Raw genomic sequence first — 14,001 nt, forward strand, 5'->3', positions numbered from 1 at the left:
GCAGAACTGTGGTGCCTGCAATAAACGTAATCTAACTATTCTTACGAATAATACATAGACAATGTAAATTACGTTTTATAATTAGCGAACAGAGTCTTATAACCCATCCTTGCGTTATTAAACAAACACAAACAGATACGATCAGATTAATCAAGTGCAGAAATAGTAGTTAGTAATTATTTCCAATTCCTTCTCTGTTTGTCGCAAACCTTTGGACATAATCATTTTTCTAAGGTTCAGAGCTCATTTTTTTCTCTGGATGAAATCATGCTAATCAGCATGATTAATCAAAATTCTTACAAAAGTGGAGAAACAAAAAGCATAATAATATCTTATTATTAAAAAGTTTCTAAGTAATTTTACACGTTGAAATATTGTTGTTTATTTAAAAATCCACATAAACCGGTAATTATAACCTTTTACAAATTTTTTAATTAAATATATTAAATTATTAATTGCAGATTTTCAAAATAATTTCAATATTTTTCTAAAAATTACAAAAATATTTTTAACCCTTCAACGTCCTGAATAACTTAATGAATTAAATTATTAGTTATTGTTTTAATATTAAAATAACAATTACTACATACATGTAATATATTTATAATAATTTATTAAAGATTGTCATTTGGTGGACGAATTATTTTTTATTTTTATTCAATTTGAAAAAATCTGTTTTTTCAATATCGAATTTTTAAGTTAAAATAGTGCAAGTTTTGTAAAACTGAAGTTAATTCTATTTAAAAAATGTTTTTAATTGATAATGAAACAAAATATAACGTTCGAAACTAGTTGGGATTTCTAATAAAAAATATATATCCAAAAAAAACTGTACTTAGGCCTTTTCATTACAAAAATTATTAATAATTAATACGTTCAATTACAAAAAAACAAAAGATAATGAAACAGTTATGTTCTGTTTTACAAAACTACTTGTATTTTAACCTTGAAATTTGTTCTTGAAAACAGGTTTTTTAAATTGTATAAAAATAAAAAGTAGCTTTATTTACAACAATAAAATTATTGATAAGATAAAAATAGAAGTGAAACTTAAATATTAAAAGTTAAAACAAAAATATTTTATTTCGTTTTTCTCCAAAGAAATTATTTTAAAAAAATTTGTTTAAATTTATTAAAGTTATTCTCGTTAGTTTGTTAGATAAATAAATAAAATAAAAGTCCAGATGAAAGCCGTATCAACAGAATTGCCACAGGTCAGGGAAATCAGGGAAAAGTCATAGAATTTTATTAAAAGTACTGAAAAGTTTTCGAATTTCTAAAAACAGGCCTCGAATTGCAAGATTTTTAATTTTTGAACAAAACAATTTACAAAAATTTCAATGAAAAAAATTTTCAAAATTCAATTATTTCTAAAATTCTTACAATTATCTAAATTATTTTCATTAATCAAGTTTTTTAAAAATTTTAATTATTTATTAAAACATTTTTCAATTAAAAATTCTTTACAATTTAATTATGTACTTTTTGAGAGATATTAATAATTTTGAATATAAATTTACAAAAATTTAAATTTATAATCTTCAGAAATTCAATTATTTTTCAAAATCTTAAATCTTCAAAACTTAATTATTTAATACTTTTTTGAATTGAGGATCTGATTTTTTAAATTTAAATAATTTATTTATCAGCTTTCCACTATTTTTTAAAAAAATGTAAATTAAATTTTTCTTAGAAATTTTGACAATTTGTTTTCGTTTAATTTTGAAATATTCTAAATTCTAAAAAATCTTAGTGAGAATTATTCTTATTTAAGAATTAATAAAATGTGTTTAATATATACTAAAAATAACAATAGTTAATAATAATGAAATGTTTGTGATTAAATTTAATAAAAATTAAAAATTCGATTTTCCTTTTACTTTTCTTCTAATGCAAATTGATTAAAACGACTTTTTAATGCCTTAAGGGGGGGGGGGGTCTACTTTATAGAAAGGCGAGGCGTTATATATATCACATTTATTTTATTTTATTTTTTTTTTAATGAAAAAATTATATTTCAAAGGCTTAAATATTTAAGAAAACATCCACAAAATCTCACATCAATTTATTTCAATGTGTTTGAGAAAAAAAATTCCTGAAATTTACACATTTTTTGACCTTCTAAAGTAAAGTTTAAAATTGATCTGAGGCCTGTAAAAATGCTACGAAAATTATGATTTTTGAAAATTTTGGTTTAAATTTTTCCTTTTAAAAATTATTGTCATAATTTTTTACAATTGAAAACTTCTTGAAATTTTTTCATCAGAGTCAGGGAAAAAATTTAAATTTTATCTGGAAATCAGGGAAAAGTCAGAGAAAAACAAAATCAAATTTTTGTTCAACTATATGTTAAGATGTATTTTCAATTTTTTTTTTTATATTTTTCGAGATATTTGCATTAACAAATTAATGCAACATTTTTTTCTTTCATTTATAACTTTTTTTCATTAAAACAATATCGTAATTGAATTATTTATTATTATTATTATTATTATTATTATTATTATTATTATTATTATTATTATTATTATTTAACAGAATTTCATTTTACCAAACTGTTTATTATAAAAAATTCTAATTTAATCCAATTTTAATTTAGCAAATTTGACTAATTTTTATTTTATAAAATTTTTAATTTTCATTTGACCAAATTTGCAAATGTTCGAACAAACAATCGACAGAAATATTTCGCGTGAATCTTAAATTTGACAAATGATAATTTTTTTATAATTTCTGATTGGTCAATTTTAAAATTTTCTGAATTAAAAATTCTTGCATTTAAAAAATCGTCTCACTTAAAATTGAATAAGAATTCTGATAAATTAAAATTGGGGTAAATTAGAAATTTTTTAAATAAACAGTTAAGTAAAGACGATTTATGTAAAATGAAATTCTGTTAAATAATAATAATAATTCAATGACCTATAAATTCAGTTACATAAAAACTTTTTTTAAATGATACTTAGAGAAATAAAATTTGTCTAAAAGAATGTTTTATCTTAAAAAATTTTTTGAAATCAAAATTGTAATTAATTTATTGCTCCTATATAATTTATTACATTGAAAAAGACTTTAAAGGGTTAAACTATTTTTCCTGTTTTTTCAAAAACTACTTTTGACTCGTCGATTTTCTTGCAATGAAAATCGAAATTTATTCCACTAGCTGTTGAAATTAGAATAAATTGTTTCAGAATAAAAACAAAAAGTAAAAAAAACATCTTTACAATGTCTGACAAAATTCCAATAGAGGAGCTTCGTTTTCCAGTTCCATGGGGTTATGTAGCAGCCAAAGCCTGGGGTTCACCTAAAAATTATCCAATTCTCCTTGTTCATGGAATACTGGACAATGCCGGTTCATTTAATCGACTTATTCCTCTACTTCCCAAAAGATTTTATTACCTTTGTATCGATTTACCGGGTCATGGATTATCATCACATTTTCCCGCGGGTGTTCCTCTTGATTTTTTTAATTACGTTCTCTGTATTGAACTTATTGTTCAATCATTAGGATGGAAAGAATTTATTTATCTCAGTCACAGTCTTGGGGGAATAGTTGGTTCATTTTACCTGGCACTATATCCGGGACGTGTGAAAAAAATGATAACACTCGATTTAGGTCTGCCATCTGATTATAGTGGTGATAAACTTTTTAAACGTGTTCAGGAAATACAAAAAAATGCCATTGAAATATATCGCGATACATCGACGAGACTTCATTCATACGATGATGTGATTTATGCACTAAAATACAAAAGAATGCATTGTTTAAATGATTTAGCTGCCGATGCATTATTTGAGAGGGCAGTGACGAAAATTGGTGATAAATATAAATATAATCGTGATCCAAGATTAAAAATAACTTTGAGACCACTTTTTTCACTTGAACAATATTTAAATTTTTATAGTCGTATTAAATTGCCTTTTCTATTTATAATAACGTCAATTCATGTGAATGCGGTACCAAAAATTCCTGGATTAGATGAGGGACTTGGTCTTTTGAAAAAAATTAAAACATTAAAATTTGTTATTGTCGAAGGAAATCACGATGTTCATAATAATCATCCAGAAAGAGTGGCGACAATTATTGCCAATTTTCTGGATAATCATCTACCTAGTAAATTGTAAATATTCGAAATTTTTTTTTTAAATATTTAAATATAGAAAAAATATTATTTTTCTAAAATAGCAAAGAATGTTATTTATTTTCCCAGTTTAATAAATGAAATGTAAGATGATTAATTTAAACATAAATTAATTTATTTAAAAAACAATTTTCATAAAATTTACAAGTTAATGAAAATAAAATTTTTCTAATGAAAAGTATTAAGTTTATTTTAAAAATGATGAGTTTATTTTTAAAAAACTATATTTTTCATTTAAAAGAAAAGTATTTATAAAATTAAAATTTATTGAAGGATAAAATGAAAATTATTACCTATCAAATAATAATTCATAAAAATTTGAATTAGAATATCGCTTCTAATGAACAAACACAATGCACTTGGAAAAAATGTAATAGTTAATGACAATTTCTTATATTTATTAAATTAAGCGAAACAACAGTAAATTGCAAAAAAAAAAACCATTACAAAAATGGTAAAAAATTGTTTTTTAGTAACTTTTCAAAAAAAGAGTAATTTTATAGGTATATATCCAAAAATTCGAAAAAAAACTGCTTAAAATTGCAAAATAACCCTTTTTCAGGGTTAAAATTGCAAAAACATGTTAAAACGGTAAAATTTGTAAGATTTTCTAAAAGCATACGGCAAAGAATTTTGATTTATTTGAAAATAAGTGAAAATAAATTTTCCAAGGTCAGTGTCACTATTGGAAATTTGTTAACTTAATACAATAGAAAATGTTTAGGTTTGAAATAAGAAATGATAAAATTTTTAAGTTAAAAACAATTTATTTCAATTAAAATTAAATATTAGGTACAATATTATACGTTCGTAACCAAAAATTTGAAAAACAGCAATAAATAGCAAAAAAAAATTATTAAAAAATTGGAAAAAAAGTTTGGATGTAAAAAGAAATTGTTTTTGAGTAACTTTTCAAAAGAAGAGTAATTTTATAGGTATATATCCAAAAATTCAAAAAAAAATTGCTTAAAATTGCAAAATAACCCTTTTTTAAGGTTAAAATTGCAAAAACATGTTAAAACGCTAAAATATGTAAGATTTCTATAGGCATGTTAGAAAGGATTTTGATTTATTTGAAAATAAATGTAAATAAATTTTTCAGTGTCAATGTTGCTATTGAAAATTTGTTAACTTAATATAATAAAAAATATTTGTATAAAAATATTTATTTAAAAAATTGTTGAGTACCTAAATATATTAAAAATCATTAGCAATTAAAAGATTATTAAAATAAAATTATTAAATTTAATTATTACACAAAAAAAAAAAATTTTTACCTAAAGAATGAAATTAATTTTTAGCTTAAAAATTAAAATTTTTATATAAAACATTTTGAATTTATTAAGTCCGTTTACCTTGTTAAATAAATAAATAAATAAAAATTATTACATTATTAAAATGAAGATGTATAAAATTTATGAAATTGCGGAAGGAAAAATAATTATTCCAATAAATTAATCAAAAAAATTTTTTTAGAATTTCCAATCTTTTGACGGAAATATAAATGATTTTATTGAAAATTAAAAACACATTTTTTGTAAATTGTAATTTAAAAAAATAGAACATTTTTTTTGTAATTGAAAAAATTTACAAATTAAAATTGTAAATTTTGTATAAATTAGTCCTACCTTCCTACACTGATACGAATTAAATCTCTCATTTGAAGAATTTTAATAATCACTTCATTGTCAAGTTGAACAGAATTTTTAATTTCGTCCTCCATTACCACTGCCATATGATTCATGAATGAATCGTCCCTTTTTGTCTCACACACATTATTCTCTGACAAATGAATTCTAAACCAAACTAGCAAAGCGTTTGGCAATTTTTTTGTAGTTTGAAATTTTCCAAAATTTACAACACATTCGCGTATTTCAGTTTCATCCATTTCCAAAAGTGTTTTCACCTCTGACACCACTTCATGCTGATAAAGACTTGAATTTAAATCAAATACCTGATTTATCTGTAAAATTAAGATATTTTTATAATTTGTTTTTTTTTAAATTAATTATATTCTTAATTATATTCTATCTATATGTTTCTTAAATAAATAAATAAATAAATAAATATTCTTTTGAAAAAGGAATTAAAGAATAATTTCATAAAATTAAAATGTTCAAAAAATTTTGATTAATTTTTACGAAATTTTACAATTTTTTTGAGAATTAGAATTTTATTTTACTAAATTATTAAATGAAAAAAAAGAAACCAAATTACCTGGTACTCGTTGATAAATTCTGCGATTTTGTAATTTGAACTCTCATCCAAAAGTGTTGGATTACTTTCACAAGAATTATCATCGTCAGAATTCTGTAAAATATATTTGATTAAAATACTATTTTTTTTATTAAAAATGAAAAAAAATTGTAAATAACCTTTTCCGAACTGGCGTTAAATCTTTGGAGATTCGAATTTTTAACTCTAACCATTTTAGGTAAATCCTCGGAAAATACTAATTGTCCCATTAAAAAAATTTTAGTCGGTAGTAAATTTCCTTTTGGATTTAGTAAACAACTAAAAACGAAAAAATAAAGATGAAATTTAAAAATAATAGCTTAGAAAAATTCAAATATCAAAAGAGAAATTTTGGAGAAAAAAAATAAACAATAAAATGTATTAAACAAAAAACAATTTTACCTAAAAGAATCGTGATATCTTTCCTGTCCCCAATCCTTCAATTCTCCCTTAATATCAAAATTATGAATAAAAATTCTATCGAGCTTGGAACGAATTTTACTGAAATCGTTGATAAATCGAATTTCTCCCTTTATTTGACTATCCTCGAAAACTTTATTAATAAATGTGCATAACATTAAATCATCACTTTGATAATATAAAATTTTACAATTAGAATTATTTTTCATCACCGTTAATCCATAAATTGGAAAAGGACATGTGTCCAATATACTTTCAATTTCATCATTTTCCTCCAATGCTTCTTGTATCAATGACGAAATATATTTTGTATCATTTAAAAACATAATCACTTCTTTATTAACATGAAAAATAATTTCCTCCTCAATTTCCTCGCAACGATTTCGTTTATAGCAACATCTCAATTTATTTGATGCCATTTCGGCTGATATAAATATTTTATCACCTTGCTCACAATTTGTGGGTATCGAGGGAAAAACGGCAATTTGCCAACACGATTTACCCTGCGATGAATCTATTGTTATTTCTTCATCAAGATGTAATTTAAACCATGCAACGAGACCGTCAATTATTCCCGCGTAACGACATTCAACTTGTATTAAATTTTTTACACCATCCACAGTGAAACATGATAATTCATTGAAATCATTGAAATTAACATGTAAAATATCACGTGGTTCGGTGATGTGTGAAATTTTGACATTTTGTAAATTTTCCGTATCATAATACGATTCATCTGGTAGAAGTGATATTTTTTTGAAATTTAATTCACCAAAATGATGAGCATTACAAAATCTTACTGACGAATGAAATCGAATATATTCACATTCAATTGCAGCCACATAGAGAGTTGCATTTGATGGTATTACAATACCGGAATCAGATAAAAGTCTCTCGTGCGCATCAATTAATGTTGGAACCACAAGTTCACCAAAAAGACCTGCGTCAAATGTCTCAGTGACAATTAATTTTACTCTGTAAAATGAAAAGAAAAATGATCGAATTTGAAAAAGGATAAAATTTTACGGGACGCATGATTATGTTCTAAAAATTATTAGTTAGAATTTTTATTTTATGGAATTTCATTTGTCATAATTATTTTTGTGCCGATTTTTTATTTGTTTGAATTAGTATTTTGCAGAATTTTCATCAAAACGATTTTCTATATTACAGAATTTTTATTTGTTCGAATTTTTATTTGTCAGAATTTTTATTTGCTCGAATTTTCATTTAACATAATAGGCATTTTAAAGAATTTTTATTGGGTAGAATTTCATTACATAGAATTTTCTTTCAGATGAATATTCATTTATTCGAATTATTATTTGATATAATTTCCCAATAACCGATTTTTCATACTAGAGAATTTTTACTTAACCGAAAAATCATTTAACAGAATTTCTAATTAATAGAATTTTCATTTTTCCGAAATTGTAAATGGCTGAACAAACAATGGACAGAAAGATTTCGGCGCGATTGTTAAAATCAACCAATTAAAAATTATCTATAAAATTGTGATTGGTTAAATTTAAAAATCGCGCCGAAATCTTTCTGTCGATTGTTTGTTTGGCCATTTGTAATTTCGGACAAATGAAAATTCAATCAAGAAATTCTGTTAAATGATTTTTCAGTTAAGTCAAAATTCTGTAGTATGATAAATCGGTTATATAAAAATTATATTAAATAATAATTCGAACAAATTTGCAATGAAATTCTAACCAATAAAAATTCTTTAAAATGCCTATTATGTTAAATAAAAATTCGTTTCGATGAAAATTCAATAAAATACTAATTCGAACAAATAAAAATTGGGCTCAAAAATAATTTTGACAAATGAAATTGCATAAAATGAAAATTCTAACTAATGATTTTTGCATCCCAATTTTACAACAAGCATTAAATCGAAATTCAGTCGTGAAAAATTAGCTACAGTCGTATTTACATTAAAAAACAAAAATTACAAAATGGTATTTTTAATTCTTAGTAAATATATTTTTATTATTATTATTATTATTATTATTATTATTATTAAATATTCATTTTGAATAATTACAGGCCTCGGATGGATTTTAAGGCACAAAAAAAGTCATTTTAGTCGATTTTTTTATTTTAATTAAATTTATTTATTTATTGAAAATATACAGGCAAAGCCCGTATATTAATTTAATAATTAGTTAATAAATATTTTACTTTAATTAACTAATGTTATTAGACATTAAATTCATTGTATTAATTCATTAATAAGAATATTATCAAGATAATTTATTTGGAATAAATTTTCTAAATTTTAATTAAGTAGAACAAATTTCTAAAAAAAATTTTTAAAGTTCCATTTTAAAAATTTTTTGAAGTCTAATTTAAGCAGTTTATTCCAATTTAAAATTTTTGAATACTTTTTAGTTTTAATGGTTAAAAAATTGTCGGACAATAATTAAGTTTTACGAATTTTTAAATTAAATTTTTTTTAAATAATTGAATTGCAGAAGATTTTTTGAAATAAATTTTCTTTAAATTTAAACTGCAATTGGTTTTTTTTTAAAATTTCTGACAATTCAATTTTAGAGTTTTTGTTTGAAACTTTTAATTGAATTTTTTAAAAAATATAAAAATTATTAAATATAATTGAATTTTTAAAGAGTTAATTTGTTTGTTTGTTAAATTACAGTTGAAATTTTTAGAAATAATTGCATTTGAAAAGACTTTGTAAAATTTTACAAAGTTAAAAATAATTTATCTTATAATTTTATATAACCTTTTTTAAAAATAATATATTATTGAATTGAAAATAGTTTAATATAATTAAATTTGTAAAGAATTTCATTCAAATTATTTAAAATAATTAATTTAGAGAATAATTTTAGTTAAAATTTTTTTAAATAACTGTTTAAAAATTTTGTAAAAAAAAAAAAGTAAAAAAAAGTCGAAATTCGAGGCCTGTTAAGTAAAATTTAAAAAAAAGTCGACATATTTTATACAACTATAAAAAAGTCGAAATAGTCGTACATTCCGAGTCCTTAAAAAGAAAAAAGAATTGTAAATTTTAATTCATAGTAAAAGAATAAAAATTGAACACACCAACCTTTCAGGAATATCTTCTTTAATTTTCAAATCCGTTGACATCTTTGAAATTAATTTTACCGCCGATGCATTATTTTCGTGAAATACATTTCTAGCAATTTCCGACATTGTCGAGGAACTTTCGCAAGCAAAAATTTTCACTGCACCAGCATCTTGTGCATATAAACTTAATAAACCAGTGCCAGTACCAATGTCAAGTACCAAATCATATCCAAGTGCAATTTTTTTTCTTATCGCTTTGTCGAACGCATGATTTCTCTGTTTATCATTTAGCATTGGAAAATGCCAACGATCCACTGCCATACTATAAGCATTTTGTAAATTTCTCTCAGCTGGTAAAAAATTTGAATCTGCCTCTAGAGCTTGTTTAAGATATTTTATCGCCTTCATTGGTTCTTCATTCCTTTTTTTGTTTTTTTTTTCAAATTTATAAACAAATTAATTTTTTTATAGATTCTTTAAAAAATATTTCAATTTATATAAAATTATTTCTTCAATTACCTTAAAAGATGGGCAGCAAAATTGTTAAGCATTCGCGAATTTTTTGGATAATGTTCTAAAGAATGTTCATAACATTTTATAACATCTTTCATTCGATTATTTTGTTCCAGTTGCATGCCCCATTCGCCTAAAAATTAATTATTAAATAAAAAAAAAAACTATAAATATTTTCTTCTTTTAAGAAAACTAAATAGAAAGTGGAAATAAATGTAGAAACATAAAAAAAAGGATTTAATTATTGGTTATAAAAAAAAATAGAAATAAGTAACTCACACAAAACGTCTGTAAATTCTTTTTCCACTGTTGAACGATTTTCCGGCGACAATTCAACAACTGCTGTAAAATAAGCGTATGCTTGTCCTACATTTCCTCTTGAATCATGTTCTCGAGCTTTTTTTAATGATTGTTGAACTATTGCTTTTACTTCAGCTTGCATTTTGAGCAATAAAATAAATCTATAAATCCAAAAAAAGAGATAAGTATACCTTCGAAAAATATTCGATTAAAATAGTATTGTGTTTCATCTAGAATACTCTCTAAATCTGAATTATTTAAAAGTGAGCTACTAATTTAAATTAGTAAGAATTTTCACTAATTTTAAGTCACTTTTTACTAAAACTTTTGTAAAAATATTTAAAACTACTTAATCAAATAGTAATATTTTACTAAAAGTTAGTCAAAATTCTTACTAATATGAATTAGTGAATTATGAATTTCACTAATTTAAATTAAGAGAATAGAATTTATTCACTGATAGTATAAAATTTTGTGTTCTATTTGAAGGATTTCATGTGAAGTGATCAAAGTGAAAATATATTTTCCTCCAAACTTGAGTAAGTTACACTTCTAAGGGATGATAATTCAAGGCAAACAAGAATTTTTTCATTCAGACCAATATTAACTGAGGAAGGGTAATTTTGCGATTTTTTAACTTCCTTTCAATTGATAAAAAATGCATTTTTGAAAAAAAAAATAAAAATGATAAATAAATTTGACTTATTTTGACTGAAAGATACAATCTTTTTTAAACAAAAACGGGTTTTTTTACGAAGCTGAAGAACGCAACGTTTATGATAAACGATTTTTAAAGAAATAATTTTTAAAAATAAAAAATTCTATAATTTTTTGCCTAAAAAATAATAGAATTTTTCATTTTAAAAATTTATTTCTTTAAAAATCGTTTATCATAAACGTTGCGTACTTCAGCTTTGTGTTTTTTTCTACAGGGATCTTTATTCAAAAAAAGTTAAATTTATTTTTAATTTTCATATCTTTGGTAAAAAATTCATTTTACCAATTGGAAAGGAAGTCAAAAAATTTGGAAAATTAATAATTTTGATTTAAATGAAAAAATTCTTTCTGCGATGAATTATCATCTCACAGATGTACAGATTATCTTATTTTGGAGAAAATTGTTTTTCACCTTGATCATTTTACATGAAATACCTCATTGTATTTATATTTGAAAATAAATGCCTTCTATAATTTAATTGGTTAAAGTTGAATTATTTTCTCGATTTTTTTGAAAGGATAGAAATTGGAAATAAATAGTCTCCTTTTTTTTCTTATTTGAATATTACCAACATTAACTTATATTTAAAGGGTAGAATGACAAAAGGGGATAAACGCCAATTTTTCGAAATTAAATTTTTTTCATAAAAAAAAAATCAAGTAAATTCATTTACACATTTCTGTTAAAGGAATTTTTTTTATTGCGTTTTTAAATGAGTTTTTAATAAATAATATTAAAATCATGAAATAGCCTCAAACTTAATTCATTACAATTCAATTGAAAACGAAGTACGAAGCTGAAGTACGCAACGTTTATGATAAACGATTTTTAAAGAAATAATTTTTTAAAATGAAAAATTCTATAATTCTTTGCCTAAAAAATATTTCTTATTGTAGTTTTTATTAATCAATAAATTATAAAAAAAATATTTTTTTAGGTAAACAATTTTATAATTTTTCGTGTTAAATAAAAATAATTGATTTCTAATCGTTGATCATAAACGTTGCGTACTTCAGCATCGTGATTGAAAAACAAAAGAAAATGGTAAGTCAAACAATATTATGAATAATTTAATAAGGTTAAAAACATTGCTTTTAACAAATATAAATAAATAAAAAAAAACAGTTATGATCGAAATAATAATAATATTAATATTAAATTATTAATTTTAAATTTATATAATTTTAATATCATTTTGTTATTAGTTTTTAACTGTTTTTATATTTATAATAATTATTAAAAATTAAATTAAATTTTCAAATAGAAAAAAAACTAATTTTTCTTTAAATTGTATATTTTTTTCACAATTAATGTTTAAAGAAAATGTGCGCAGTCGATATAACCTTAAAGCACCACAGTTTTCTTTTTTATGTTTCTCGTTAATATGTAGGTTTATTTGAGCAAATTGTTGTTTATTTATTAAAACATAATAATATCTCGAAACGGTTTTCTTAGTTTCTTTTTAAATGACCTGTAGAATATTATAGTAAATTGTCGAAAAAAACAGAAATTCACGATTTTTTTAACGGACCAACAAAATGGGCGTTTTTTCTTTTTTAAAAAAACAAATGAAATACTCACAATATCAAAAAAAAATTATAAAAACTGCATAATTCGACGTGTCGAATGTCGAAAACCTGTAGAATGTTTTTACAAAATCAAAACAAAAATATAAATTTTTCAACAAAGTGGGTCACTTTTCATGCAAAAGTTCACAATTAATTATTATTAATTAATTTGTCTTACAGAATACTTTTCCAGAAGGACAAATTAATTTAAACACTTGAAAATGTATAAATAATTGAATGTTTTCTAACCTATAAATTAAATTTTTGTAGTAATCACTCAATGAGAAAAGAAAGTCATTGAAATTATATTATCTAATATTATCTTTGTTGATTCATTGAATCATTTAGCATACATTGAAACAATAAACGGAACTTGCAAAAAACTAAATTAAGATTTTATTTACGAAAAAAATATAAACAGCACCGGTGTTTTTATTTCGAGATCAAGAAGTAAACAACGAAAATGGCTGATATTGTGTTGTTCACATGACCACAGTGTTGCAGTTGCGCAGGGATGGGAACGTTATGTTACGTTTTTAAGGTCGTTTATACCCGGGAATACAGAGCAGACCTCTTATTTCATAAGGTGTTTAAAAATTTAATAAAAATACACATATAAGAAATACTTTCTAATTATATTTTTTGTAACGTTACAGATAAATAAGGACAGTGGACTGGATTGAAATAAACTGAATATATGTGAAGAATTTCCACCTCAACATCAATATACAACAGACTTCTCAAGTGAAAATCGTCAACAATCGTCAATTTCTCTGTCAACTGGAATAATTATAAAACATTATTATGGTACGTATAATAGAATAAAATTTACATAGACTAAGTGCACCGGTTATCGGACAAATTTTTTTTAATAATTTCAGAAAAATGCGACTTTCTATTTACTTGTAATATTTTTTTTGTAAACTTAAAAACTTTTTCTTTATATAATCATAGAAAACCCTACTTAAAATCCCTGTACAAGATCTTGTACAATTTCCTGTACAGAATCAGCAACTGAACTTGTACAAGTTCTCACCAGTTCCTG

At 22.9% G+C, this 14,001-nt stretch overlaps 3 protein-coding genes across 13 annotated transcripts in view; 2 read left to right on the top strand and 1 right to left on the bottom strand.

Annotated features, from left to right (window-relative positions):
- The window catches only part of LOC127283992 (putative ankyrin repeat protein RF_0381), a 316,254-nt gene that overhangs the window by 290,072 nt on the left and 12,181 nt on the right, over window positions 1-14,001 (top strand). For 9 of the 10 annotated variants that reach the window (XR_007843415.1, XM_051309234.1, XM_051309225.1 and 6 more), the window contains one exon: window positions 13,613-13,763. Coding sequence is in view for 9 of the 10 variants with exons in the window: in XM_051309234.1 (XP_051165191.1) it covers window positions 13,761-13,763 (3 nt within the window). In the remaining variant the exon portion in view is untranslated. Of the gene's footprint in view, window positions 1-13,453; window positions 13,543-13,612; window positions 13,764-14,001 lie in introns of those variants that run through there. The other variant, XM_051309233.1, reaches the window with a different exon arrangement.
- Window positions 118-4,193, top strand: LOC127283997 (serine hydrolase-like protein 2). Its single transcript, XM_051309242.1, has 2 exons — window positions 118-405; window positions 3,192-4,193. The coding sequence occupies exon 2, from the start codon at window positions 3,226-3,228 to the stop codon at window positions 4,123-4,125; it is 900 nt and encodes a 299-aa protein (XP_051165199.1). The 5' UTR covers window positions 118-405; window positions 3,192-3,225; the 3' UTR covers window positions 4,126-4,193.
- On the bottom strand, window positions 5,597-13,394 carry LOC127283990 (protein arginine N-methyltransferase 9-like). 2 transcript variants are annotated; one of them, XM_051309220.1, is made up of 9 exons: window positions 13,206-13,392; window positions 12,970-13,025; window positions 10,650-10,831; window positions 10,377-10,503; window positions 9,877-10,278; window positions 6,780-7,772; window positions 6,518-6,656; window positions 6,360-6,452; window positions 5,597-6,105 (listed from the first exon to the last, which is right to left on the bottom strand). In XM_051309220.1, exons 3-9 carry the CDS (start codon window positions 10,810-10,812, stop codon window positions 5,767-5,769), a joined length of 2,256 nt encoding a protein of 751 aa, XP_051165177.1. In that variant the 5' UTR covers window positions 10,813-10,831; window positions 12,970-13,025; window positions 13,206-13,392; the 3' UTR covers window positions 5,597-5,766. The 2 variants fall into 2 exon arrangements, with proteins under 2 accessions (XP_051165177.1, XP_051165178.1); XM_051309221.1 differs by lacking the exon at window positions 12,970-13,025 and having other exon boundaries at window positions 13,206-13,394.

The sequence above is a fragment of the Leptopilina boulardi genome, unplaced genomic scaffold, assembly GCF_019393585.1.
Source record: "Leptopilina boulardi isolate dan_hultmark-lab unplaced genomic scaffold, ZJU_Lbou_2.1 LbouV2_316, whole genome shotgun sequence".
Lineage (NCBI taxonomy): Eukaryota > Metazoa > Arthropoda > Insecta > Hymenoptera > Figitidae > Leptopilina > Leptopilina boulardi.